General features: G+C 54.9%; 8 protein-coding genes across 8 annotated transcripts; 5 read left to right on the top strand and 3 right to left on the bottom strand.

Annotated features, from left to right (window-relative positions):
- Positions 1–37: 37 nt before the first annotated feature.
- F5144DRAFT_589863 (uncharacterized protein) lies at positions 38–4,702 on the top strand (the record flags this gene model as incomplete). The annotated part of the gene is made up of 13 exons (XM_066790096.1): positions 38–297; positions 533–628; positions 725–956; positions 1,475–1,974; positions 2,037–2,154; positions 2,212–2,304; positions 2,363–2,530; positions 2,597–2,730; positions 2,793–3,042; positions 3,124–3,317; positions 3,515–3,583; positions 3,699–4,012; positions 4,485–4,702. The coding sequence occupies 13 exons, from the start codon at positions 38–40 to the stop codon at positions 4,700–4,702; spliced, it is 2,646 nt and encodes an 881-aa protein (XP_066645931.1).
- On the bottom strand, positions 4,611–7,194 carry F5144DRAFT_91630 (amidase family protein). The gene is made up of 9 exons (XM_066793559.1): positions 6,623–7,194; positions 6,409–6,555; positions 6,330–6,346; positions 5,778–6,267; positions 5,598–5,727; positions 5,419–5,538; positions 5,166–5,357; positions 4,753–5,070; positions 4,611–4,698 (listed from the first exon to the last, which is right to left on the bottom strand). The coding sequence occupies exons 1-8, from the start codon at positions 6,977–6,979 to the stop codon at positions 4,838–4,840; spliced, it is 1,686 nt and encodes a 561-aa protein (XP_066645932.1). The 5' UTR covers positions 6,980–7,194; the 3' UTR covers positions 4,611–4,698; positions 4,753–4,837.
- A 4,082-nt stretch (positions 7,195–11,276) lies between these two features.
- Positions 11,277–12,543, bottom strand: F5144DRAFT_560122 (Metallo-dependent phosphatase-like protein). Its single transcript, XM_066788202.1, has one exon. It carries the CDS (start codon positions 12,295–12,297, stop codon positions 11,299–11,301), a length of 999 nt encoding a protein of 332 aa, XP_066645933.1. The 5' UTR covers positions 12,298–12,543; the 3' UTR covers positions 11,277–11,298.
- Positions 12,544–13,639: 1,096 nt separating this feature from the next.
- Positions 13,640–15,802, top strand: F5144DRAFT_525847 (cytochrome P450; the record flags this gene model as incomplete). The annotated part of the gene is made up of 5 exons (XM_066786817.1): positions 13,640–13,986; positions 14,086–14,882; positions 14,944–14,995; positions 15,055–15,269; positions 15,355–15,802. The coding sequence occupies exons 1-5, from the start codon at positions 13,864–13,866 to the stop codon at positions 15,800–15,802; spliced, it is 1,635 nt and encodes a 544-aa protein (XP_066645934.1). The 5' UTR covers positions 13,640–13,863.
- Positions 15,803–16,510: 708 nt separating this feature from the next.
- F5144DRAFT_525850 (uncharacterized protein) lies at positions 16,511–19,582 on the top strand (the record flags this gene model as incomplete). The annotated part of the gene is made up of 5 exons (XM_066786818.1): positions 16,511–16,807; positions 16,859–17,266; positions 17,421–17,962; positions 18,317–18,733; positions 18,798–19,582. The coding sequence occupies 5 exons, from the start codon at positions 16,511–16,513 to the stop codon at positions 19,345–19,347; spliced, it is 2,214 nt and encodes a 737-aa protein (XP_066645935.1). The 3' UTR covers positions 19,348–19,582.
- A 320-nt stretch (positions 19,583–19,902) lies between these two features.
- On the top strand, positions 19,903–21,036 carry F5144DRAFT_589867 (uncharacterized protein; the record flags this gene model as incomplete). Its single annotated transcript, XM_066790097.1, has 2 exons — positions 19,903–20,204; positions 20,310–21,036. 2 exons carry the CDS (start codon positions 19,903–19,905, stop codon positions 21,034–21,036), a joined length of 1,029 nt encoding a protein of 342 aa, XP_066645936.1.
- A 304-nt stretch (positions 21,037–21,340) lies between these two features.
- F5144DRAFT_626558 (uncharacterized protein) lies at positions 21,341–27,038 on the bottom strand (the record flags this gene model as incomplete). Its single annotated transcript, XM_066792267.1, has 7 exons — positions 26,823–27,038; positions 26,640–26,706; positions 26,201–26,581; positions 26,053–26,141; positions 23,515–25,998; positions 23,250–23,463; positions 21,341–23,205 (listed from the first exon to the last, which is right to left on the bottom strand). Exons 1-7 carry the CDS (start codon positions 26,898–26,900, stop codon positions 21,341–21,343), a joined length of 5,178 nt encoding a protein of 1,725 aa, XP_066645937.1. The 5' UTR covers positions 26,901–27,038.
- Positions 27,039–27,297: 259 nt separating this feature from the next.
- Positions 27,298–27,979, top strand: F5144DRAFT_599074 (ubiquitin-conjugating enzyme/RWD-like protein; the record flags this gene model as incomplete). The annotated part of the gene is made up of 4 exons (XM_066790983.1): positions 27,298–27,370; positions 27,460–27,539; positions 27,610–27,857; positions 27,913–27,979. The coding sequence occupies 4 exons, from the start codon at positions 27,298–27,300 to the stop codon at positions 27,977–27,979; spliced, it is 468 nt and encodes a 155-aa protein (XP_066645938.1).
- Between the last annotated feature and the right edge of the window lie 18 nt (positions 27,980–27,997).

Consider the following 27,997-nt stretch of genomic DNA (forward strand, 5'->3'; position numbering starts at 1 on the left):
CCACCTAACTCCTTACTCCTGTTGCCCGCACCCCATCATGCCTGCCCTCCGCCGCGTGGAAGCCCAACCACCACCAGCCCAGGAGCCAGCAGCTAAGCAGCCAGTGGCCAAGCAACCAGACCAGAGAAGTGTAAAGCCTGCGACCAAGATGGCTACCGAAAACCGATCTGGTGAAGGAAGCACTACGGGAGGCAGCGTCTTCGTCAAGGTCCTTAGCCTAGTGGCTGGTCCTGGTGGCACCGATGAGGAAGATGTCCAAATCTCGGAAATGCCCATCAGCACCTTGCAGTTTGCCTCGTATGAGCATAACCCACCCCATCCTTATCTTGGCCGGAGAAGGCGCTGACAAAAGGGGATCAGGAAGGACGAAAGAAGCTTCCGCACTAAGACCACATTGCAGCATGTTCGAACAAAGCTCCAGACGGTCCTCAAAAAGTCTGCCTTATTCCCATTAACTATTATGCGATGGGTGAAGAAAGTATTGTATGTACTTGGATTACCGTAACGCTGACCGCATAAAATCCCCTTACAGAACACAAACCTTCAAGTTCTGCTCTGATGACTGCGCGGCTGTGCCCGAAGACATCTCTCTTGACGCTTACTCTAAACTCCTGCACACATCCGGGAGGTCAGACGTGAGTTGACCCATCTGCTTTCCGGGCCCTGACCGTCAAGAGGTTAACCCCCAGAAGGATGGAATGCTACACGTCTATGTTGCTGCGAGCCAGGAAGCCGCTGCCAGTCAGCTCTCAGTGCTGCTCAAACCCCCCTTCCAGCTCAAGTTCATTCAGATGGGAGACACACCCAGCAATGCACTCAACATGGGAGCTTTACACTCCTCCGCCTTCAAAGGTCAGGATCCGTCGCACATGCCCATGGGGCAGCTGCGGAGACTGATCGGCAAGATGTATGGAAGTTTTGCTACTCCTGCTGCTAACAACGGTTTTTTGCTTCTGGTCTGACCTCGAATTTGAGTGAAACAGGTCACCGAACCCCCAGATGCACTGCTTCTGCTCCTTGGACGGATCTCTTGCGACGGATGAGCTTTCCCTCCGCGAGTACCTTGACCTAGATGTAAGTTCAGTGTCTCAGAACCCAAGGACGGTACATACATGGATCACGGGATCTGACAAGGACTCTGTAGAATGAGCCCGTTGGGGAGTCGGATGGTACACCATCTGTGGTCGTCCGTTATCGCAAGACCGACGCAAAGGTTGCAGCGGGAGGCGGGTCCAAGTTTCATGGAGCATCGGCCGAGGTGCTGGCAGCAATGGAGCAGATGAAGCCCGATCTGAGCTTCAAGGTGAGTTTTCTCTGCTGATTAATAACCCGGTCCTTCACGATAATATGGCAAGCTCAACAACGTACACAGGATCGCTCAGCCGAGGAGATGCACGCCGATACGACGGGTTTTAAGGTGACCGAGGAGCTGGATGCTTCCCAATTTGCTGCTCATGAGGCTACGCCACTCAAGTACACCAGCCAAATGGACGAAGCGGACTGGGATGCTGTCCTGCGAAACTGCGCCCTTCTCTACGGGTGGAGGATTGACAAGAAGACCAACCGCATGGTTCGAGCTACCACACCAGCTTTCCGGCTTCGAAACAAGGCCCCTATCCAACCTCCTGTGGCTCCCAGGATTGAGGAGACCCCGGAACCTACAAGCTCGCCCAGCCCAGCGATTGAGGAAGACGACGCTACCGAGGACTCCAACTCCGAGGATACCTACGCTGACACCGAAGCCTCCGACGAGTTCGAGGAAGCCATTGTCGATAAACCTCTGGAAGCCCAACCCAAGATTGCCAAGGCACTCACTGCCGAGGATGTCAACGCACCTATTCCAGCCAAACTCGGCGCGGTTCCGTCCTACGTTATCAACGACAGGTCGCGGATTGAGATCACCACCGTGATGAGCGAGTTCCAAGAGTCTATGGCCAAGAACCATTTCAGCAGCACCTCGGTGGAAGCTTCTGTGTAAGAGCTCAACTACTATGACTAATCTAGAAGAATTGCAGCTAACGAGCTTTTGAATCAAGATCCGGTGGTTACGCCGGTTTCTCTGTTGGTGTCACAGGTGGAGTAGCGAGCGAGTCGTCGTCTGGTCAGTCCAGTAGCAATAAGACGTATTCGAAACGGATGATTGCGAGCTACATGGTGAGTCGTGAGCGTTCAAAACATGTGCTGGAAGCCCATGGCTAATCCGACTGCCAGTTTCCCCGCGTGTCCGTTTTCCTGAGACCAGAGGACCTGGAGCCCACGCAGGAGCTGCGTGACGCCCTTGACGCTGTCAGGAAAACCAAGAATGTGAGTCTCGAGTAAACTGTGCATCCGGGAACCTACATTTTAATAGCACTGTTTCTAGATCAACATGCTTCGGAAGCTCTACCAAACCTTCGGCCATCTCTTCTGCTATACTGCCACCCTCGGCGGCTGTCTGCAGACAACCAAGATTGTTACGGGTACCGAACAAACCCAGCAATCCAAGGAGAAGGAATCCTTCAAGGCTTCTGTCGGCGTGGCCTTCTCCACAGTCAGTCCCCATGGCAGGTTGCTGCATGGATAAACCAACAGTAAACTGACTTTACTCTTACCTCAGCCCTTCGGCGTCGGCGGCAGCGTCAAGGCGTCTCATGAAACGCAAGACTCTTCCGAAACGTTCCAACGAAGTTCCAACACATCTGAAGCCATGACCTTTGAGGCAACAGGTGGAAACTCGATCTTGGCGGCAAAGTACGTTGCAGTCTCTTAGCCTGAAAATAATGTATCATCATCTAACGCATGACCCATGGCAGCCCACCGGCGTGGTCGAGTTCCGTGGCCGACTTCAACAACTGGCGCGTGATCGAACAGTCGGAGCTCCACCCCATCTCAGAGACCATCTCTCAAATACCAGGATATGGCCAGGTCCAGGCGTGGTTCTTCAGCGCGGTGCCCAAGCTGAGTCAATACGTTGTCATCCCCGAGTCTCGCGTGATACACGTCCGGTTCAAGGCCATCAGCCATTCGGAGAGTCCTGCCTTGGAGCGGATCACCGGTGTGAAGGTATTTATTTGCCCTTCATGACATCCATGACGTTGGATGTTGCTCAGATGGTCTGATTACTTATACCCTTTCAACAACTAGACACAGGGGTACCTCGGCCATATTCCAGATAAGCCCCCAAAGCCGATTCGCACATCCCTCGAGCGAATCTCGGCCCCGCATGAGATTGGCAGAAACATCAACTTTGGTGGACCGTGGGGCGTGACTGGCGATATCACCGTCACGACCCGCCAGGTCAAGACCATTGAAAACGAAGCCTTGTTCTTCCCTCACTGGTGGGTACTCCCCTGACTGCCCACTATTATTGCACGTAGAAGGGAAAGACATGCTCACACAGAAATCTTTACGCCGCATAGCACCCAAGCACCTGTCCTCATGTTTCCAGGCGGGAAAGAAATAGGTAAGCTCCAACTTGTCTTTTCTTCTTCTTTTTTGAGTCCTCTGTTCGTTTTCTAACGACCTATGATATTAGGAACATCGCAAGACCCAAGACTGCTGCAGACCGTCTGGAGGCTGGAGGTAGCCCAAGGCTACGCTGTACGTCACTCCCTCCCGAGAAACCGCCGAAAGGAAAGAAAAAGACAAGACTGACCTATTCCCCCCTCCCAGCTCGGACCCGACTGCCTCGTCTCCATCAAATCCTGCGCCCCCGTCAGCTCCTCCTCCCCCTCCACGTCCCAACCCGAGCTAGGCCTCACAGTCTACCGCAACGCCCAAGGCCTCTTCCAACCCGCCATCACCTCCACCGACGAGCCCAGCTACTGGCGGCTCCAAGCCGTCAACCCCAACAACACCCCCCCCTCCTCCTCCTCCTCCTCATCCAAGCGCGACCCCCACCGCCACGGCGACCTCGTCCGCCTGACCTGGTCCTTCGCCGACCAGGCCAGCGGCTTCCGCGACTACTTCGGCGACGTCTACGGCCGGCGCAGCTACCGGCGGCCGGCGGAGCTCGGCGTGCACGACACCCTGTGTCTGAAGGTGCCGTATCCGCGGTTTGAGAACCCGGAGGAGCAAGGGGTCGGGCTGGTGATGAGCACGGCGCTGACGCAGGAGGGGGTGGTGCAGTCGCTGAGGATAAGGCCGATTGATGGGGAGGGGGAGGGGGTGGAGAGGACGTATAATTTGCATGATTTGTGTTGGCGGTTGGATCCGGTTGGTGAGTGGGCTGTTTTTTTTCTTTTTTTCTTTTTCTTTTTTTCTTTCTCTTTCTTTCTTTTTCTTTTTATTTCTTTCTTTTTTCTTCTTTTCTTTTCTTGTCTTTTTTTTTCTTTTCTTTTCTCTTTTTTTTTTCTTTTCGGTTCCAGAGCTGGCTTTGGCGTTTCTGTTCCCCTCTCGAAGCACCACCTTCTTGTGAGGCTTGCGTCTGTTTTTGTTGGATCCAGACCGAACAAGTGATAGCTGACTATCTCATTTTTTTCCCACAGGAAATGCTGGCGTTGGAGACGCCGGTGATTTCATGAACGTCGTGACGGATGCACACGGTGCTGTGGAATCCAGCATCGACAAGGAGCACACGCTTGCGTTCGCGCCTCCTCCTCCTCCTCCACCGTTCAGCCAAGGTTCTCCCGAATCTGTGGTTGCTGGTATACTCCTCGGTCCGTTCGCGTCCCCCGTGTTGGGTGTTGTTTCGTCGGCTATTGGCAGCATTTTTGGTTTCTAATCACATTGTCAATGTGTTCAATATCTATTCTCTTTAATTGTTTTACGCACGCGCTGTTACCCATCTCAATACAACGACCTCGCAGGCGCCCGTGTGCCCCAATATCTCAAGTGGGTGGTGCTTGCAAGGCTTCGGTTAGAAGGAATGTGACCTCCCGAACGCCAAAGCTTCAAGATACTTTTGAGGCACAACCCGCTTCCATCTCTTCCATCGCATTCTGGATGGAACAAGCCGGGGGCCAAAGGTTTCTTCGTAAAGTTTCATGATCTGCAACAGCTTGTCATCGTCGAAACGGCGTGCCACGAACCCTAGTCCATATGGCTTGCCGTGGCGGTATGTCCCCAACGGCACCGTGGCAGTCGGTGCTTCTTCTCCCTAGTTAGTAGTGGTCCGTCTGCGAGGGCTCTGTGCAGGGACGCCTCCCCTCAAATCGAGGAAGCTTGAGGTGTTTGGGTTGACTAACGGGCCCAGGCTGCATAAATACTCATTTCCGTCCACGCGGGTAGGACAAGCACGTCTAGGTTGTATTTGTCTAGCGCTTCGATGATACCCTCGTCAATGGCGATTATTCTTGCTTCCGATAGCGCTGCACGATACTCTTCTTCGGAGAGATGCTGATGGAGTGCTGACTCTAGGTAACCTTGAGCGGCATTTTCTGATAGTCACACTGTAAGCAAAGTAGTGGCGATGGTAGATGGCGAAATTGAAAGCCATACCCTCGGCATATGATAACTCGGGGTGTTTTCGATTGAAGTCAACTAGCTGCTCGAGAGACTGGACCCCGGCGTCTTCTAAACTCGCGACGTGTTTCGCAAAGCCTGGTCCCATTTTATGCCCTATGGTTAGTCCGATTAGTTTATAACGTACAAACAAAGGGATAGGAGTGACCAAATACGGATTATTTTCCCCATTAGCTTCGGCACGTGCCCTGTAGAAAGGGGTGCGCTTCGAATCTTTGCGTCTGGGACGATAGTGGCCCCTCTCTTGCCCATTTCGGCGACGGCTTCAAGACCCAGCGAGAACATCTACAAGGGCGGTTAGCCTGCGTTAGAGAGGGAGATGACGGTAATTATACCCGTTCCTCGTCGTCGATGTCCGCCTGGTCACCAACGAATCCTGGAAGAATGGACCAGAACCAATCCCTATCAGCAACCCCAATCTTGAAGTCCTTCCAATTACTATCAAGGGAAGCAGTGAAGTTCTTGATGAATGGTATTGAATCAGCCGTGATTGGGTCTTCTGGGTCATTGCCAACGGTCTGAGTCAGCAGAGCAGCAATGTCCCATGCTGACTTTGCTAGAATCCCCGGCGAGTCGAAAGTGGTCGACGACGGAAGTATTCCACTTCGCGAGAGCAGACCTGTGGAGACTTTGAGCCCATACAATGCTGTAAAGGATGCAGGGCAGCTAATAGACCCTTGGGTTTCTGTCCCGAAAGCAAACGGAGCGAACCCGGCCGCCACTGCAGCGGCGGGTCCAGCTGACGATCCACAAGGGTGCTGTAGATCGTATGGCGACAGTGTTTCGCCGCCGAGCTGCGACCAGCCTGGGCTGAGGTTATTGTCCCTGGAGTTAAGCACCATTAATTTGCCATATCAACCATAGTGCATGTGTTTAGGCTGACGTACTTGAACCCATTGAGTTCCTGTCGAAAGGTCCAACAAATTAGTGGCTACCTGGAGAGTAGAGCCTTGCACAAGCACATACCCCGAGATTGGCTTTCCCGATCACAATCATCCCAGCTTCCCTTGCCTTCTCAACGATGAAGGCATCATTACTGGCAGTGGCATTTTGTAGGGCGTATGCCCCCGAGGTTGTCTTCATGCCCAGAAAATTGCCGGTCGCCATGTTCCCCTGTTGCGTGGTCAGAACTGCAGCCTGACTACCTGGGACGGCAGCATCGTGATTGGAGTGTACGTACTTTTATGATGAGCGGAACGCCATGTAGCGGGCTGCGTAGTAGCCCTTTCCGTCGCTCGAGATCCCTTTCTCTCGCAATGCCAAGAGTAATGTCCACCGGCGTAAGCTCTAGCATGGTGTGCAGCCCGAGACCGGACCTGTCGTCGAATTCAATCCTTCTGAGGTATGCCTGGGTCAGCTGGAGAGACGTAAAGGTCTGGTTTCCGAGGAGCTTCGTAATATCATGGGCGGTGAGTGTCAAAAGGTCGAAACTAGCGGGGATGGATTTGGGCGTGTGAGGATCACTCCCGAGCCACGGCAAGATAGCTGCCAGTGCCAGAGTCAGCGAAAAGAAAAGCCAATAGCGTCGTGAAGCCATGGTAATATCTTTGATATATTTTAGTCATTTGGCGGGGCGGGATCATTGACTTTGAGGGAGGGGAGGCTCTCCAAGTTGTTTTGCAAAGATGAAGATTGCGTCGTCGTTGTCAAACGTGGCAGGTAGGACAGGCACCCAACTTCCCAGTGTTTCGAGCAGGCTGAGGTTGGCTCAGAAACATTCACGGGCCGACCCGCTCGTTGCCGCAGAAGGGATACCAAGGCCGCCACTCCCCGAGAGCCCGGATTGTCTGCGAACATCTGCGGGCAATCCGGAAATGCGCACTTCGTGGTACTTCGTGCATCCGGGTGACTGGTTTTTGAGGTTGCAGGGGGCGGAAACCTGCAAAAAGCCAAGATGTACTAGCTCACTGAGTTGGTACTTGGTTGGTGGGAAGGCCTCACCTGCCGTCCTCCGGGGGCAGGGCAAGGATGCAGATGCTAATCAGTACAGTGCGCAGGCCGAGGAGATCCGGGTCAGACGCGGCGGTGGCCCACCAAAGGCCGAGTGTAGCGAGGATGATTTCAATGTATTACTCATCTACATGGACTCTTGATCAAAGTTCAGGCTGGAGGAAACGTTGGTGTTTCAGTTTTGGTTCATATTTCTAACACCTCTTAACAAAGAAAAAGACACCGAAGGTTGGGCCAGTGTAACTGCCAGCTTCTAAGTGGGGATGGGGCCGCCGTGCGTATCCAAGTAACGTATTTGCATAACGAGTGGGCCACCATAACGAGTGGGCCACTTTTCCCGGACCTCAACCACCTCGTGTAAGTCAATTCAGCCACAACAGCTCAAATCAATTGAAACTACTCGGAGTCACTGTCTTCAGACATCTCGCAAAGTACTTGACAAGTCCGCGCATTGTGGCCGGGCTTCTTGCAGTTGCTGCAGAGCCGAATGCGTGGCCCACCCACTGTTATACAACCACTACTCCCGGACGTTTCCTTGCAGTCCTTATCACCAAGTCCCCGGTCAGCCATCAAACCCTTTGCCTCTTGTAAACTAAGTGATCCTCCTTCCTGCAGACGCGTTTTCTTTGTCCGACGGCGCTTGCTTAGTCGCTCATTTGCTGTACGAAGTTCCTGGGCCTCAGCTCGGAGTAACACCATTTCATGTGCCAATTTTGAGATGCTCTTGGCCTGCAAGTCGATGATGTCGAAAATGTGAGTCGGAGAGCTACCTTGATGGTTCTCGATCTTCCGCTTGAGAGTGATGGAGCTCTTGGTCGCGTCGTACGCATTGGATGGGGTCTTCAGGGCCCAACTCGAGGCTGTTCCGGGACGCGAGGTTGGAGGAGATGGGGTAAGTGGCTTAGGGTCGAGGCAAGAAACTACCAATTCAGGGTCAAAAGGAACAAGGCCAGTTGCTCTAAAGCCCGCTCGTATGTTGTTCGCTGTGATGGAAGCGTGAAATGCCTCGACAAATGCGTCGAAGAAGTCCTCCTTCGTAATGTGGGTGATCTGCATCCGCATCATCTGCTCAATCCGCTTGCCGTACGAGGCCTTGAGCCGACTAAAACACCCAACATCAAGAGGCTGGAGAGAGTGGGAAGAATGGGGAGGCATGCAAAGTGTAATAATGTTGTTGGCCTTGCAGAAAACTTCGAAGTCGATCGAGTGGTGGCTTTCGTGGCCGTCGAGGATGAGCAGCCGATGCACCCCTCTCGTACGGCGCTTGGTAGCCTGGTCGAAATGTTTTAGCCAATCGAGGCCAATCTCATTTGTTGTCCAGCCATTTTCGCTTGTGTGGACTCTCCATTCGGGCTCGAACCGGCTGTCCTGGTACCAGGGGAGAAGGTGGTTTTTCCCCTTGACGACAAAGTACGGCGGCACGACCCAGCCATCCGCACACACAGCTTGGATCACCGTAACCCACTCTCGATTGCCAGGCTGCTTTGTGCGAGGCCGCCCACGTCGCTCGGAGCTCGTCACGACCTTTGCACTCGAAAGCATGCCCATCTGGAACCCAGTCTCGTCGAAGTTGTAGATGTCCCCTCTTGGATCGCGTATTTGTCGATTACGTTGCGTACGAGCCGAAACCACGCGTTTACTACGTCGAGATCTTCGCATTGGGCCCTCTGATAATCGATTTGACGTCGGAAACGCGTCGTAACCTTGGAATGTCGCTTTACGAAACCGTTTGCCCATCGGGGTCCGACGGGCGACGCGCCGCGTGCGGCCCGAAGGCGATCGGCCATTTCTCGAAGGTCGGAGAGCTGGGGCTGAAATCCTCGCGCATCAAGGTCGAGTACCCTCTCAAGAAGGACTTGTTCTTCCAAGTTGGTCAATTTTCGAAGGTTGGCTGGTATTTCGGGTCGTGGTTGCTTTCCAGCGCGTCGATGTTGAAGCGAGCTTCGCGGAATCTCGTAGATCGTAGCAGCCTTCCGTACGGAAAGTTTAGCGTCTTTCTTAAGAGATTCAAGCGCAAGGATCATACGACTCTCTTTTGGAAGAGGTTGCATTTTGTATTGTGAAGGAAATTCGTCATGAAGTTGGGAGGTTGCAAGAGGAAGAAAAGTGGCCCACTCGTTATGTTGGCCCACTCGTTATGCAAATACGTTACATGATTCCTCGTACTCAGAATCCAAAGGGGTTTCAAGGTACAGTTTACAAGGTGGTGTTGATTCTGTAGCCTTCTCGCTCACCTTAAGAACCGGGAATGCCTATGCGGTTAACTGTCACGGATTAGGACCCGTACGGTCTTGGCTTGCAGGACGCGGGACGTCCCGTCCAATCATTCACGGAAACATAGGACCAATCATAGCACCAGAAGGGAGTGCTCCCGGCGCTCCCTTCAGGGCCCGGGAGCACGGGGAGCATCTACACTCCCAACGCTCCCAATGCTCCCCGGGAGCATAGGGAGCACTGGGATCAACAGCCCAGATAGCAGTATATAGTCACTCGTTCTGGAGAGCTCTGGGAGTTCTCCAGTTAGCAATCACAGCTACAGTTCGCTACAAGCTCGCAAGCCTACTGTTGAGACAAGTCTATTGTTGTGCACCCTTTGGCTGCACCGAACCTAAGCATCCTCGAGAGATTACCTTCAAAGCTGAACCCTAACAGGATAGGATCCTGGAGTAGGTTCGTCACATTAACAAAGGAGCTACGGTAGGTGATGGATGGGCGTGAGAGATGATAGGTACTGATGTAGAATGTAAGGTTACTTTTCAAAACTGTTAACCTTTTTGGAACTACCGTAACCGACTGCAAGTACGGTAGGTACCTCTTGCGCTGTGCGAGTCCATAAGAGGACCGCGTACCGGTAAGGTCGATGCTGATGACGAGTGTTGTTCCCTAACTGGCTTACGATGCCGTAAAAAAGGAGTTGGGAAGAAGAGGGGGAGAAGTGGGGGTTTGGCTGGGTGGGCTGGGTATTTGAACCTGGCTGCGTGGTGGGAGGTCGTTTTTGCCCCAAGTGCTTGCAGCCTCCTCCCACCCTGGGAAAGAGCCGGGGTAGTAAAGTAGTAGGCGGACTGTCGGAGTGGCAAATCCCGCATCTGGAGACGGATGGTATACCCCTAGGGTGGTGAATTATATTGTATACTGGATAGTAGCCTATCGTTCGTCGTTGGTATACTATTATCCTGCCGCTTCTCCGGTTGGTAGTTGGGTCTAGCTGGTTTGAGAGATATACTGCGATACCTGACGAATATAATCATTTCTCTGGTCTCTCCACTATTTGAGAATACAGGAAACAACTTACGCTTCTATACCTAGTTCTGTAGGAATAGCTCCTTGGTTGGGGTTTAAATACGAAAATCCGGTGATATAGCTGAGGCGAAGGCGATATCTATAGTTGTAATCTTATAGGTACCTATATTCGTGCTCTGACTCGGCAAACCTTTGGAGCTGACGTGCTCGCAGGGCGAGCTGGGACTTCGGCGGGAATATGAATGCTCGTCTGCCGTTGTCGGAGAGGTTAATGACTGCGTATTGACCGTCGGGGGAAGGGGAGCCAATTAACAGACTCTGGTCAAGCACTCGTGGTTAATCGAGGCCGGGCTCCAAATGGGCCGGCGTGGGAGTGAATCGCTACCAACTGGTAGGTACCTCGTTGCCCTCTACAAACCCCGCTGCAGTATAGTCATCAACATCGCCCTCGTCTACTATACGTAGCTTCATTTCCTGAGATCAAGTATAAAAAATTATTATTATTATTACGTATTTATAATACGAGAGTCAACGCTGCCGCCTCCGATACCCAGTGCCCGCTTCCTCCGTGATCCCATGCCCGCCCCCGTGATCCCATGCCCGCCCCCGTGATCCCATGCCCCCCTCCGTGATCCAATGCCCGCCCCCGCGACCCAGTCCCGGTTCTTACACAGCCGGCGTTGCTGGTATTCCCGGGAGGTCAATGTCAACAACCCACGGAAGCTGCGGACCATCATCCTCGGGCCCTGGCTGGATCGCCGCGTTCACAAACAGGGTTTCTTTTCCCGGTGTGATCGCCCGGTCGTCCCCCGCGCAGTGGCTTGTCTGCCGGTACCCCTGGGCCACCAGCCTCCCAGCCCGGGCCTCCTTCTCCTTCGCCGCCTCCGCATCATCCCACTTGCCCGGCCGCAGCGTCGCGAGCGTCTCCACCACCACAGACGCGCCATTGTCGATGTCTGTGAAGTGGGAGGGGTTCTCGCTGGGCGTCGCACCGCGCCAGGCCACCAACTTGGCTCCCCAGCCCTCGTGAACGTGCCCGAAGCAGTGGAGCCGGGGCCGGGCCCGCGCAACGGCCGCAAAAAGCTGGTCGCGCCCGGCGCGTTGCTTGGACGAGGTCTGGTCCAGCACCCCTTTGGGCGGGCTGTGCGTGATGACGACGTCGGCGGACTTGTCGATGGCGAAGTCGTGCTGCTCGCCGAGCCGGTATTGGAAGCCCCAGTCTGGGTCTGCGGATGGGGTGAAGGGGCTGACGTACACGGTCAGCCGGGCGCCGTTGCGCAGGTCGAAGTGGTGCGTGCCTTCGTCCAGGAAGATGATGCCGCTGTATGTGTTGAGGAGCACGCGGGCATCGTCGAACTCGCCATACACTGCGGCCATGTCCCTGGGGTGAATTGAGCAGATCCGGTGGGCCTCTGCAGCCTTTTTCTTGTAGACCTCGGTGTCGAGGGTGAAGTCATGATTGCCGGCGATGACGAGTTTGAGGGGCGCGTCGATGCCCTGGAGAAGAGCCATGGTGGCGCGGAATTCGGCCATCTTGGACTGTTCGGTCAAATCGCCGCAGTGAATCGCCACGTCCACGGGCACGCTTGGCGTCACCAACGGTTGCGCATGAGTATCGGATAGGATGAGAAATCTGGTCTTAAATGTCTTGATATCTTGCGTCATGTTGGCTGTTTGATGCAGTGACGATGGATGAATGTTGCGGGTTTGAACTTTGAGTGAGCTTGAGGTTGACTGGTTGAGTGCAGGGAAAAGTTTGCTGGGAGAATTCAGGTGGAGGAAGATGGGTTTATAAAGACCGTCCCCCAGTACACGGACCTCTTCTGTGAGTCAGAGCCTCCCTTATCGCCTATGTGTACGATAGATAGACGTTGCCTTGAGGTGCGCAGAGCCTCCAGGCGGCATATGTCGATCACGTTGCTAGTTTGCAAAGGCCTCGGACGTCTTTGGCACGCACACAGCACCTAATCCGCAGGGCGATATGTGTGGAGGTGACTGTACGTTGAAGTGGCGAGACTGGGGCCTAGGACCTGGGTAGCCTGGTTACATAAGTTCCTCCTCACCACTGGCCCGCTGAGAAGCAACAAGACACACGTTTTTCTGCCCTGGACGATGAACGTTTAAAGGCCCGTAAACTTGAAATACTCTAATAGTATTGATATTATACTACGTAGCTTCGTATCATCAATACAAAACATAGCAATTCAGTGCTAGGGCGCGAGAATGAGGTGCTGACTGGAGTCTCCAGCAGGTTTACTATAGTGGGGACATATAGGAGGTAACAACTACCTAAAGCCCAGCCTCCAGTCTACGAGACTACGACAAGTACGACTCATGAGTGAAGTTGAGATGAGGCGAAGGGGTGGGGTAAGTTGGACAGGGGGTTGGAATCCAGGGTAAGCACCAGAAACCTTAAATGCATTAATAGCAACCTGTAACGACTAACGAACGAAGTGCACCAGGCAAACTGTATGTGTGAAAGAAGGTTGGTTTTCTCTAAGCTATCCGACCGACTGACAACTGACTTAAGAGTCGCTTGTCAGTCACGTCACGTCAGTCGGACATTGTCCATACACTGACCTGTCTGTGACTTGTCGACTGTCGACCGGTCGTCAGGCGATGGTTAGGCATCTGTCTTTCGGTACCTCACATCCATCAAAAATAAGGAGGGAACCTGGCGCCGGACAGGCCAACATAGCCTCAACCATTTTTGAGGATATTCCTGTAATGGTAGAGGGGAGAAGGCATCAAGGCAGCCTGGCAATTGTAGATTAAGTTCAGAGGATTGGTTGATACTTGACCTTATCCAACTCCTTCGTACCAAGTAAATGGTTTCGATGGCCCACGATGTCGGTCCAGTCCCCCCTGCCAGGCAACCCTTGGCAGAATTTCTCGGTAATTGCACGTGAGACGTGCGAGACGTGTCAGGCTCCCTTACCAACTAGGAATAGTTCGTTAATTACCCGAGATGGGTGTTCGCATTCCAGACTTGGAGACCCAATGTTGTATTTTTAGTGAGCCACTCAGCCCAGACTTTAAATCCGAGGGATAATGCCATAATGGTAAACAAATCAGCAGCCAACCAATCCTGCAGGGGCTGCACTCGAGAGCCAGGTCAAAATCTCACCGGTTCGCAGTTTTTGACCGTCTCATCTCATCTCCTTGTCGGACACATTCGTTCTCGTTACATGTAAATGTGGGCACAACAACCCTCAGAGTGCCAACTTCACCATGATTCTATTCCTCGGTACCCCGAGCGTCGGTTGGCTCGCCATCACTGCTTTGAGCGCCGTGATTGTGTACTTGATCGTCCTCCTGAAGGCCAAACGCCGATTTTACCGCAACGAAAATATAGTATGCCTCCAAGAATTACCTCAAGACCTTCCAGATATCACAAGCCGTATCCGTTCAATGTATTATGTGCGCTAATCATTCCCCCTTTTCCGTGGCTAGCCTAAAGCGCCATATGACCCGATATGGGGACACTTGAAGCTCGTCGGGGAATATGCCAAAAAGATGCCCGGCACTTACATCCAAGCGCCGTGGACAGAGATCAAACGAGACTTCAACCTTCCGGATGTGTTCTACATGGACCTGTGGCCCTTCGGCCCAGAATTCGTCGTCTGCAGCGGCCCTGATGCCGCGGCCGCCTTGACCACCGTGGCTGCCTTTCCCCAGGCCGATATGGTGCGTGAGTTCTTCACTCCCACGGTCGGCACGGGCTTCATCGAGACCACCGACGGGCCGTTATGGAAGGAGCTCCATCAAATGCTGGCTCCGGGACTGACCCCCGGGGCCACCCGGGGGTACCACGACCTCATCATTGATGAAGCCGAGTCGCTTCACAACCGGGTCCGTCGTGTAGCAGACTCCGGGGAGGTCACCGACATGGCGCACCAAATTGGGCAGTATCCCTTCTCCATCATCTGGAAGATCTTCTTCGGCGAAAAGCCCGATCCAAACTCGGACCTGTATGAAGTCTCAAAACGACTCAACGACATCAGCGGCTCGACTGGACCTTCCCTCAACCCAATCAAAGCATGGCAAAGGAAGCGGGAGCGGGATTCTCTTGTGAACCGACTAAACACGGATATTAAGAAGGCGATACTCTCTCGGTTTGAGAAAATCTCATCACAAAAGCCTCTCCCCACCAGAGCCAACGCCACCTGCCTCCTCGACAGGATGTTTCTGGACCAGGTGAAGGCCGGCTTGCCCCTAGACGACCGTCTAATGAAGCTCGTCCTAGACAAGTAAGATGCGCCGGACCACTTCACAAGCATTGTACTCGCTCAGAAACTAACATCCCAATAGTGCCAAAGGTTTCCTTGTTGCCGGTTATAGCACGACGACCGACACATCCAGCGTGCGTACAATCCCAATCCTTTTCAACTTCTCTTTGCCCTACGCTAACATCTCTATCAGTACCTGGTCATGATGCTCTCGGCATTTCCCGAGGTCGTGCAAAAGATTCGCGAGGAGCATGACCGGGTCTTCGGCAAAACCTTCGACGAGACCCTGCGCGTTCTAAGAGACGACCCGAGCCGCATCAACGACCTGCCCTACACCACCGCCATGATCCAAGAAACGCTGCGCATGTTCCCCATCGGCATGATCGTCCGCGACCCGCCTCCCGGAATGTAAGCCGCCCTCAAACCCAACCATCCCCCCAAACCCAACCCAACCCACCCTCTTGAACCCAACCCACTAACCCCCACCCCACAGGACCTCCTTCACCGTCAAAGGCAAAAGCTACCCCCTCCGCCCCGGCCAAGCCTTCGCGGTCCTCGCCCACGCCATGCACTACGACGACACCATCTTCGAGTCCCCCACAGAATTCCGCCCCGAACGCTTCCTCCCCACCACCACCACCTCCACCACAGACGAGCCCCCCTTCCCCCGCGCCGCGTACCGCCCTTTCGAGCGCGGTCTGCGGTCCTGCATGGGCCAGGCGCTGGCCATGAGCGAGATGAAGATTGCACTGGTGGTGCTGGCGCGGTGGTTCGATTTCGAGCTGACGGGACATAACCCCGTGGAGACGCCGCGGGTCAGGCATACGGATCTGGATACGGTGTTGGGGGATCATGCGTTTCAGGATTCGAGGTTTACGGCGGGGCCGTGTGGGGAGGTGAGTATGAGGGTGAGGGTTGTCGAAGAAGAAAAGGGGAGGTAGATCGGGGGGGAGGGGGGAGGGGGGTTGTTATTGAGGAGTGTGGGTTTGTTTGGGGCGAGTTCAATCCGTGATGGGAAGGCGTTGCCTTGGGTTGTTTTGCCCTCCTTTGGGGATGCATGATGAGCATGGGTTGGGGTAGTGGAGGGGTTCCATACCAAGGCAGCAGAAAATTGTTCAGCATCTGTACATGTAATATAAGGTCGGCAGGCTTAGAAGTTGGTTAATAAGGAAACTAACCCCCAGGATTTCGCGATGGCGATGCATATCGTTAGTGTAGACGCGGACGTATTTTTTCTTTCACTCAACTTTAGACGGATGAATAACCCTCACAAAACGATTGTTAGTCCCTACGAGCCGAAAGAAAAAAAGGGGAAGGTCAAACTCTCACACATTGGCCACGTCAGACAGCAGGTTGGTCAATGTGTGCCTACCTTTCTACGTAGAAAAGCAGCATGGAAAGAACAAGCAGGGGGTACACGCATCTGCATCCAGGAACGAAGCTACCTACTTTTTTCTTCAAAGGCATTCAACGGGTTCTTATCTCGGATCGGGGTTGTGGAATCTGGGAATATTCGGTTTATAACTCGCGTCCACTTCAATACTGTCAGGTTCCCGCCTTGTTTTACCACCTTACTTAACTCAAAGATTGCCATTGGTTATAATACGGGTCAACATTATTCTAAATTCCCACTCCAGTCATCCACGGCCATGGCGACAGGCGTTGCGCAAAACAACCTCTTAAAGTCGCCGCATGAAGACCCCGGGTCTTCCGATCTCGAGGCTGCCCTTCCGAACTACTTCTCCCGCTGCGGTCTTCACGGACGCTTTACTTGCTCGGGCCCGCCCGCTCCCTGGAGCTCGCCCGGTGAAGAATGGATTATCAATGATTTGGACCAGAGACGCAGTATCAACGTCCATGTTCCATCCATCAACCAAGTCGACGCTGCCTTTGTCTTTGAGGCTGTTGAGAAATTCATCGACACCCTTCCACCCGGTGTTTTGGAGGTTTGGATCGAGGATGATGGCTCGCTCAAGTCAGCAAACGCCCCCGCGCAGGATTACGACGACGTTTATTCCTGGGCTCCGTTCTACCCGGAACGCACTGCCTTCCCTGAGCACCTGCCAACGGTTCGTCGCGAGGAGCTCACCGAACGTCGTCGGCTTGGGAAGCAACTCGATCTGGTTACTTACTTACCGCCATCGGGCAGGATGAAAAGGGCCGTGTTCAAATACCACTTGGATGGAACCGACGTCGCCACTGCGTGGCACGAGACAAATTGCGTCTCAAGTATACCACCACACCCCAACATTGTCCCGTTCGATGCCCTCGTCGTGGCTTCAATCAACACCGTCGACAGGGTAGTCGGCTTTACTACACGTTACGTCCCCGGCGGGACGCTGTGGGAGAACAAAGACTACGTCTTCAAGCTCAAATACCTCGAACAGCTCATCAGTGTCAGTCCTGTCCCCCTATGCACCGGCTGCCGGCCCTCATATTAGGATTCTAATTAGCTCACATAATTAGACTGTGGATCATCTAAATAATCATCTCGGCATCGTCCACGGTGACATCTGTCCGGGGAACCTCGCCATTGACGCCTCCACGGACAGCATCCAGCTCTTCAACTTCAACCTCGCAGGAAAAGTGGGCTGGGAAGGGGATATGTATAATCGTTATGCGTTTGGATACAAAGAAGACCGCAGCGATGTGAAGCTCGTCATACTAACAGTGCACGAGCTCATCACCCGAGAGTTTTGTTCCCGTCCGGACTTCCAACCCCACGAACTTGACCTATCCCAAGTCACGCTCACAAAATGGGTGGCGCATGAGGATGCGAAACTCGACAGTCTTATGGAGGCATACAGATGGGTCCTCGATGATTGGGTCAGAAGAAGAGATGAAAGCGAGATTGACCACTTCAGCAAAGCGTCGAATCCGCTCGACTGGCCACCGTTGATAGTGGATGACTCCATGCGATTGGATCCATCATTCCGCCTAGGCCAAACGCGGGCCATGATGTCTGCCTATGTGAAGAAGTATCTGACATGGGAGCGCCCACCGACGGTCTCCTTGCCACAGGTCCTAAAGGGGAAACGGCTCCTTGCGACTGGAGAGGTTGTTCAAGATGACGGAGGAGAAAGTGGTGCTGTGGGCAGTGCGTCGTAAAAATAGATACCTACATATGCCCTACCTAGGTTCTTAGTTTTCCACATATTACAAAAACGAACACAGGCCTTGACCCGGCCCTTAAGAGTCGAGACCATGCTTGGATCCAACATGGCTTATTCCACCCAGACTGGGTACAGGTACATATGCCGCGGTTTAGGCTGCTGTTTTTGGCGGGCGCGAGGCCTCAAGTTTCTGGAATCGGAAGCTACGGGTGCGGCTTGGCTTAGCTTGTTTGCTGTTGGGAAGGCGGGGTGCTACGAGCACCTCCCTCGTCTATCTTATCAGCTGGCGGGGCACTCACTGCCCATTACCTATTGCCTTCCAACAACCACGACCACAATCAGTTCCCATCAATACGGACTCAACAGCAAGGGCCAGATCACCAAAATCATGCCTCGAGGATACTATCTCGCGCAGGGTCTCATCCCTCTTGGCTACAGCAGCAGCGACGATGACGAGGGTCCGTGTGAACTTCCCGACGGCCGCTTGGTTTGCGGCCCGCACGGCTTCGTGGTTTGCGGCAAGTGCTGCGTCGACTACAGCTTCATGGACGATGTCCTGAGCAACCAGGGCAATGGTGATGACGAAGAGGAGGATGACGACGAGGTTAGGGTAGAGCCTGACTTTATTCAGCACCGTATGGGCCCTCCGCTGCTAAAGGGCACTGGCCGATCTTGGCCCTCAAAGTTCATCCCGTCTTCAACCACCGACACGCCCGCACAGTTGTTCTCTGGTCGCAGGCAACACATGCGTGTCAAGAGGTCCGTCTTGACTCCCTCCCTTTCTCCGGGGCAATAACTTACCTGCGCGTTCCATTCTTGTTAGATATACCCATCGAAACGACGCTAGCACTGTTCTAATCCGCACAGACGGTGCTTGTCTCGACAATGGCCAGGCCAATCCCAAGGCCGGCTGGGCTTTCTGGCATGGGGTTAGCGACGAGGGCACTCAGCTCGTTGCCGGCGCCAGCCTCGAGGCCAGGGGTCCTTTTGGCGCCGCCGCCGCTCAGACCAGCAATCGCGCCGAGCTCCGTGCCGTGATCGCTGCGCTGCGCTTCCGGCACTGGCCTGGCGAGGGGTTCGAGACCTTTGTCGCCGCTACCGATTCCGAATATGTGGTCGAAGGCGCTACCAAGTGGGTTAAGACGTGGATCAGGAACGGTTGGAAGACCAGTGCCGGCTACGACGTCAAGAACAAGGACTTGTGGGAGGCGCTGCTGGGAGAGGTCGAGCGGTACTCGGACGACGGCTTGGCCATCCAGTTCTGGAGAATCCCGCGCGAGTGGAACACTGTGGCGGATGCAGCTGCGAAAAGTGCTGCTGCCCAGCAAGAGACGCCGAGCGAATGGAGGGAGATGATGGGAATTAACATTTGAACTGTGCCAACTTGAGGGGATGCACGGTCCTGATTCCTTGTTGTGGTAGAGATGATGCGACTTATTGGTGTCCGGATTGCGGGAATACGGAGAGTACAAAAAAGAGACGTTTGGGAGAGAGCCCTCTTTTTATGCAATGTGGTTGAGGTGCAGCAGTACCGTATGTATGTATGTATGTATGTACGTACGATACAAGCATTGCCTCCGTAACGTAACAATACCCTATGCTTCGGACCAAGCTCAGAGCTGCAAGTGGGCCCGGCCCACACCAGCAAGCACCGACGTCGACCCTGCCGCCTGCCACTTTTACAAATCGGCGCCAAACCACAAGAACAATCCCACAACTCAGCAAAGCCGACAGCAGATGTGAGGTTGTCGCCGACCATGTCGCTCACAACAGCACAGAGGGCCCTCGTCCCTACCGCACGGGCGAGCTTGACATCCTCGACCCGCAGCTCCCGAAATCTCCCATTCGCCGCCCTCGCATTATCCAACATCGCCGCATCGTCAAGAAGCGCATTCCACACCACACAACGCAATGCCCTCCCCAGCGGCATGGGCGGGGGCCTCATACCGCCGACCTACTTCCAGAAGCCGGCGTCGTTGCCCATGAACACGGTGGTCCGGTTCGTGCCGCAGCAGACGGCGTGGATCGTCGAGCGCATGGGCAAGTTCAACCGCATCCTGCAGCCCGGCCTGGCCATCCTGATCCCCTTTCTCGACCGCATCGCCTACGTCAAGTCGCTCAAGGAGGTCGCCATCGAGATCCCCTCGCAGAGTGCCATCACCGCCGACAACGTCACCCTCGAGCTCGACGGCGTGCTCTACACCCGGGTCTTTGACGCGTACAAGGCCAGGTGAGCACACCCCGCCCCCCCCCCCTCATTCCAACCTCCACAATCCCCTCCCGCATCCCCAGCACATACATAGACCCTCAACTAACCCTCCACCCCCCAACCCAGCTACGGCGTCGAAGACGCCGAATACGCCATATCCCAACTCGCCCAAACCACCATGCGCTCCGAAATCGGCCAGCTCACCCTCGACCACGTGCTCAAAGAGCGCGCCGCCCTCAACACCAACATCACGCAAGCCATCAACGAGGCCGCCCAGGCGTGGGGGGTCACCTGTCTGCGCTACGAGATCCGCGACATCCACGCGCCCAAGCCCGTCGTCGACGCCATGCACCGCCAGGTGACGGCCGAGCGGTCCAAGCGCGCCGAGATTTTGGACTCCGAGGGCCAGCGCCAGAGCGCGATCAATATTGCGGAGGGGCAGAAGCAGAGTGCCATTTTGGCGAGTGAGGCGGTCAGGGCGGAGAAGATTAATGGGGCGGCGGGTGAGGCGGAGGCGATTTTGTTGAGGGCGAGGGCCACGGCGGCGGGGATTGAGGCTGTGGCGAGGTCGATTGCGGAGGGGAAGGATGCTGCGCAGGGGGCGGTGAGTCTGTCGGTGGCGGAGAAGTATGTGGATGCGTTTGGGCGGCTGGCGAAGGAGGGCACGGCCGTGGTGGTGCCGGGGAATGTGGGCGATATTGGGGGGATGATTGCTACGGCATTGAGTGTCTATGGCAAGGTGGGGGATGCTCAGGCCAAGACGATGGCTAGGGATGCGCTAGCTAAGAGCGGTGTTATTGAGGCTCAGGAGACGGGGAATGCCTCGCCGGCGCCGGAGCAGACGGCTGCTTAGGGGCGGGAGTCTGGGGAGGGCAAGTCCGGGGAGGGTATGTTCTCAGGACCCCGGGAAGAAGAAGCAAGGGTGGGTGGTGGCTCGGGTAGGAGTTGAGAAGTGCGCTTTATCGGCTGTACCATTACTTGTCTCAATGATTGCATGGAGCTCTGGGGAAAAGAAAAGCGAGGCATGGCGTCAGATAGGGGCCCATTAAAACCCACTCAGTCAGTGTATTCTACCAGACACGCACAAAATCTACACACAAATAAATAACCACCCCCCCCCCCCCCACTCCATACTCATCACCACCATCGCCGCCAACTCACAACCCAAACTCCCCCCCCACCCCATCCAACCCCTCCCTCACCAACCCCAGCACCATCTCATCCCCCGCCGTCCCCGCCACCTGCACCGCGCTCACCAGCAGCGGGTACAGCCGCAGCAGGTGTTTCCTGGTCTCGCTCTCCACGTTGGGCACGTCGGGGATGGCGTCGGGCTCCGAGCGCAGCGCCACCAGCCGCCGTAGTAGGTGTGCGAGCTCCTGCCGCTGCGACAGCGGCTGCGGCATGCGTCCGCGCAGGGGTTGGTCGGCGACGTAGCCGCGGAGGGTTAAAGCGCATCGTAGGATGAGGTAGGGGGCTACGGTGCGCGCTAGGCGGATTTGAAGGTTGTTGTTGTTGTTGTTGTTGGGGATGGTGGGTTCGGTGGGGGGTACCGTTGTGTCGGAGGAGGAGGAGGAGTCTTGCACGAGCGCAAATAGTTCGTCTAGGCACACCCGGCCCATGAGGTTGCGCTTCGTGGGGGTCGGGTCGATGGTGCGCCCGTCGCGCTTCTTGAAGAAGGTGCCTAGGCCGACGGGGTCACTGCCGCTGCGGGTTCCGTAGATGATGTCCGCCTCGGCGGGGGCGGGCGTGTGGATGATGGATGTGCGGAACAGGCCCTCGGCGTAGGTCTTTCTCGTCTCGTCGAGAACGACTTCCGCGCCGAGTGCTGGGATGATGAGTCCACGCAGTTGTCGGAACGATGCAATGTCGAATTCTTGGTCGGCCGTAATGTCCGCGGTTTCGGCGGCGGGCGCGGTCAAATCGGCGCTGAAAATACCGTTGGCCATCGAGACGATGATGCGCCAAATATCCTGCAACGTCTCTCGAGGCAGCTCCAATCCAGATAGCTGAGGAAGCGCTGCCTCGAGCACAGCCAAGGTTGACTGCGTTGCTACCCTCCACGGCTGGACTGACTTGGTGACGATCTTGAACTGGTACTTGAGAATGACGGGCTTGGCCAGAGCAGACAATGCACTAGCGAACGCCCCTGTTTCGTAAATGTCCTTCTCCGAAGCATTGTTGACGATCAACGACTGCAGGATGGACATGCTCTCCTTGGACATAGCGACGTATGTGCGCTTCTCTGCTGCCTTGGCTGCGTTTTCCCGAGCGAATGCCAGAGAAACAAACTCGGCTACCTGCGCGATCATCGCCGATGGGACGCCATGCAAATCAGTCCGCACCATGCGGAAGACCTCGAGAATCTTACCCTGCAACGGCGTGACAAACTCGATGTCGCTAGCGTACGCCCCGGGCGTTGCATGCTGCATCGCGTCGCGGAGCAACGTCAACATCCGGCGGACTCGCTCGACGCTAAAGTCTGCTTGGATCAACCCATAAAGCTCCAAAAGTGCTTCAACCCAGACCAGCAGACATTTCTGGTTGTCTGACGATTTGTCGTCCTTGCCGTCGTCTCCGGGTACGGGTATTCCCTGAGACCACAGGTCCCATGCTAGGTCAAGGCTCTCCTTGCCTACGCCACCTTTTTCTTGCTCCGCGCAGGCGTGAAGAATGTCTCGAACAGCGCTGTATGTATCGGCATTGATGTCAAGAATTTGGAGGCTCAGGAGGGCGCGGAAATGGCCGATGAGGTCCCGCCATATCTCTGAGAAGCTTCGGTGCGCTGTGAGGGGGTGGAGATAAGATCCAAACAGGCCCGACACTCCTTGAATGACGACAGTTGCCGTCTCCTTCCACTCGTCTTGGCCGCTGTCCTTCGTAGAGGGGCTGTCGACGGCGCGTAACTCATGCTCGACTGACGAGAGGAGGCTGAAAATGACTACCCTCATGCAAACTGACCAAGCTTCCGGACTCAGGCTCTCGCCGTATGCGGACATTATCCGCATCAAAGTTTGGATGGCACCTGCTAGGTCAGCTTAATTCTCGATTAGGTTACGGTGTACTCACTGTTACGCAGCTCCAGTCGTTGGTCCGCAGCAACCGAGGTGAGCCGAAGGAGAAGTAACATCCACAATGCCGCGGCTGAACCTTGTTCGGAAGGCTTTGTAGCCAGCTCGACAAGCGACTGATCACCTGTATCGGGGATCATGGCTTCGGTAATCGACATGGACTTGCTGTTGGCAGAAAGGAAATCCGAAATGGCCCAGAAAAAAGTAACAGTCTAGACATGTCAGCAATGCCCCCTGAGCAATGAGCCTGGAGTTCGACCTACTGTCAACGCCACATTGAGTTCATCTTCCTGGGTGCAGAACTTGTACAGGGTATCGACGAGGTTGAGGAAGCAAGCATTAGGGAGAGAAGGGAGGAAATCGGAGCATATTAGCTGCAGCGAAGCGAATGATGGGCGGATGAGCTTGACGGCGCGGGTATGCAAGACAGCAGGCCGTTGGGATATCCCATCCTGTTTGACTTCAGCGCTGAGATTACGTTCGATAAAAATAGTGTCGATAATCTCAAACGTCAGCTCCCAGCCGCTAATCAGTGATTCACCACAGTTTTCCAAGAGACTCTTGAGGCCTTCGAGGGCAATCTTGTGGATGTCAACGTCGATGGCGTGCCTTGTAATAGAGACGTGCCGCTCGGGTGCCTGGAGGGGAAGAAGAGAGTCGCGGAAGGCTTCAAGGAGGCGCCTCTGTATCGGGCCCCGTACTTCTTCTGGCTGCGATGAAACGGCATTGGCTTCCTCGAGAAGGATGCGAACCAACGTCTCCGCCGCTCGTGCTCTAACGGGGGCCGTATTGGACACCGAGCTCATAACGTTGATTAGCTCGTCAACCAAGGGTGCCCAGCCTGACGCTTGCGGCTCGTATGCTAACAGCCTCTCGATGTTGATGGAAGCAAGGTCGCCAAGTTTGGACAGGGCAAATTGGTTCTCTTGGTTTGGTGCTGTTTGCGACGGCGCTGAAACGCTCATGATGCGCTTCGTAGAAAGGGATGGTGCCTTCAGCCCTGCGGTAGAGGGGGGTGATTGTGGGCGACTGCTCGCCTCTGAGGGAGGTTCGACATGCTCCAGCAGGTTGCATACGGCTCCAACAATCTCGACGAAAGACTGATTCGGAAAGTCAACAGTGCTCTCAAAAAGCCGCGAGGCTGCCGTCTCAACGGCCCGAATCTCGGTGCCAAAATTAGCAAGAAGAGTACTTGCTTCCTGCTCAGCTTGGGGATCGGGCCCCTTGGCCGCTATGGGTGTCCTTCCCGCGGCCTTACCAGAGGAGAACATGACAAAGTCAGCCCGCTGCAGGGTCTCCAGTACAATACTCCAAGATGATGCGAGTGTCGGGCCGAGGGCAATGCCGAGGTTCAGCAGTGCTCTCAGGCACAACAGGTTCCTGGTATTGAGAGTGGTCCCGCTAGCATCCATTGATGGCTGCCTTTGCTTCTCGGCCCCTAACAGTGATGGGCTAACGAGGCTTTCGACGCTGAGCAGCCCGCGAGCGTTGCTGAAAATGTTGCCCGGCGCCTCAGTGGCCGATGGGCTGGGAGGCGGCCGGTTAGGGCCAGCGTTCATGCACGCGGTCAACACGTTGGGGGGCACGGCGGCCTTGCCCAGGGTTGTGAGGAAAGCGTCCCGGGGAGTCGAAAGTTGCAACAGGCCGGCGACATGTGCAAATTTCTGGAATGCTCGTACGAGGCCGTGGTAATATTCCGAATCTAGGGCAGCGTAGAGGAAGGTGGAGCACGTTGCGAGGATGGCGGGCCAGCAACCATCGATGAAAGCAGCGCAAACCCTGATTTCGGCGTACAGGGGGTGGTTCTCTAGTGTTAGCGGGTTGACCGGGACTGGGTTTCGCTTGAACGACGACGAGCGTTCCAACTTATCGGGAGCTTCGTCTAGCAGGGGCGCAGGCGAGTCACGTCCAGCTTCCGGTTTCGGGCCTCGTTTCCTCCTCCCTTCGCTCGCGACGGTCAGGGGAAGGATGAACTTTGCAAGGCCCTCAGACAGTGACGTGATACACGACAAAGTGAGGCTATAAACATATGACTCCGGTATGGTAGGGGCGTCTGTCTTGTCGAGTTGGTCAATGCAGGGTACTCGCATGGTGCTCCATTGGCTGCTGATGCCCGTATTGTGACCATCTGAGCTCACTGAACCGGATATGATGCCAGTCACTCCACTCGCTTCGAGCATGACCTGGTCGGTTGACGGTCCCATGTTGGAGCTGGCGACGGGAATGGTGGACTGATGCCCCAACCCGATGACCGCTGGCTTCTCCGTACTTACACGAACAAAGGTAGCGGTCAAGTTCTTCAGGATGCTCTTTTGGCCTTCTTCGCTATCATAGAGCATGAAAATGCGGCGGAGCAAGGCGTGCTCGGCAAAGATGCCCCTGAAGACCTCCATACATAACGCGCGCTTCCATAAAGTATTGTCTTGGTCGAGGAGCTGTGTCAAAATCTCGAGTGCGTCTCCACTCTCGGAAGGGAGGATGGAGAGGTGGCGGCGGAGGAGCGTGTACAGGATGCGCACAAGGCGAACGCTGGTGGCAAAGTTTGGCCTTCCACGCAGCGCACTGATGATAAAAGGCATAACTCTGGCCCGCAGGATATCCGCCTGCTCGGCGTGCGTGGTGAAAATAGCGGCGTGGTTTGTCAAGACTGATTCGATCAACTCGAGACCAAAGGTCTGAGGAAGGCCAGAGACACGGAGATATTCGGGGCGCTGGCCTTCAGTGAGAAGACAGATATCGTTGAAGACCTACCAAAGTCGGTTAGCTAGGGTCCGACCATCCGGGGCAGAGGATAACGCTACCCTGTATGCATCCATAGTCGCAGCCTTGAGTGGGAGGGTGCCATCCTGGATAGGAACCTCACCAACAACGGGAGAGTCACCGCCAGATTCTATGTTTTTTTTAGCATACAACTGCGTCCGGTCATCCACAAGCAGAAGAGGTACTCACTATCCTCAGCGACAACTTTGTCAAACACAGACACTACCAACTGCTGCAAGGTGGCCGCCGATGTGTTGTTAACAATAGCATTCTTGCTAGACTGCAGAATGAAGCAGACATTCAAGGCAGTGACGAGAAGATCCCCTTTTACATCGGCAGAGTAGTTGGAAAGCAAGGCCGGGAGTGCCTGAAGAATCTTGAGCTGAACATCGAGGCCGGCCGAGGTTGCCTGTTGCAGCGCCTCGAGGACCTGGCTCAACCTAGACCTTGGCAGTGCTCGAGATACAATGAGCCGTTGTAAACAAACAATGGCAATCCCAGTGAACTTGACATTTTTGGTGCCGCATGCGATGATGAAGGGGTTGACGAAGTTCGGGCGCTGGGCGAGTTCTGGCACTGTGTGAGTTCGGTGCATGTGTTGAGTGGCAGTTTAAAAAGGTCAACACACCCTCCGAAGTCTGAGCTTCAGATATTGTCCTTAGACTTTTTAATTCCTCTAACGACTTCTCAGTAGCCTGTTTTTTATTGTCAGTTTGCCAATGATGCGCAGAAGAGTGAGGTGGCCCTAGGATCTGAAGGTTGGGTGGACAGTGCGAGCGCGGCATGCGCGTAACTCAACCGCCTAACTCACCTGGCGCAAGTCATTGTGTTTCCTTTTGCTCTCTTGGATTAAGTTGGCGAGCTCCGACGCCAAAAGCTGGGCCGTCATATTCGTATCCCATGAAACGTAGTGTGGGGTTCGTCACTGCATTACTGTACTGGATTCGTGATTTGACTCTGGTTTGGGATTGGTGTGTAGATGTGATATGCGTTATGAGCGGTGCTGGTCGTCGTTGGTTGTCAGTTGTGAGATGAGAACGGGCCTCTTGGCGGCACCTTGGTGACAAAGGGCAGAATCACATACCGCCTATTCTGCCCCTCCATCCACGGCTGACTTGCATGCCCATGACATGGGTCCCCGCACCCCTCCTCTGTACGCCCAACGGCTTCGAGGTTCCATTCATTACTTCGCATCCGCCTTGTTATTCCGGGCTGCGCAGATCGCCGTCCACCGCCGAATTTGTCTTTCTCACCACATTCTGGGCACATACTTAACACACATCACAATGGCGGCGCAGGTTCCGAGGAATTTCAAACTCCTTGCCGAGTTGGAGAAGGGCGAGAAGGGGATGGGCGCAGGTGGGTTCCCTTCGATGTCGCAGTCTCACTCCAGGCACACCCGGAGAGTACAAATGCACTTGCTGACAAGCGACTCGGTCGGTACACAGGGGCCTGCTCGTACGGTTTGGAAGATCCTGAAGACATCTACATGACACACTGGCGCGGGACTATTTGGGGCCCTCCTCACGTACGCATCGTACCCGTCGGCCGTTCTGTAATTGCAGGCTTGACCCAAGGCTGACCGTTTTTGCACATAGGGTCAACACGAGAACCGCATCTACGAACTCAAGATGGAGTGCGGTCCCAATTACCCCCGGGAGCCGCCTGAGATCCATTTCGTCAGCCAGATCAACCTTCCCGGAGTGAACCCGACCGACGGCAAGGTGGACAAGAACGCTGTCGGCATCCTGCGGGACTGGACGAGGATTGCTGTTGAGCTCGCCAAGAATGCCCGGCCGAAGGAGGACCCTCTCAGCCTTGAGTCGGCGCTGATTTCGATACGGAAGTAGGTAGATTGCGTTTGCTATGTCTGCGAACGCCCAACGCTAACCTGGCCCCAGGTTCATGGACGAGAACAAGAAGCTCCCCCAGCCTCCCGAGGGATCTAAGTACGACATTTACAAATGAGAAATTTACAAATGAACA

This window comes from Chaetomium tenue (genome assembly GCF_020726465.1).
Source record: "Chaetomium tenue strain MPI-SDFR-AT-0079 chromosome Unknown F5144scaffold_2, whole genome shotgun sequence".
In the NCBI taxonomy this organism is placed as follows: Eukaryota; Fungi; Ascomycota; class Sordariomycetes; order Sordariales; family Chaetomiaceae; genus Chaetomium; species Chaetomium tenue.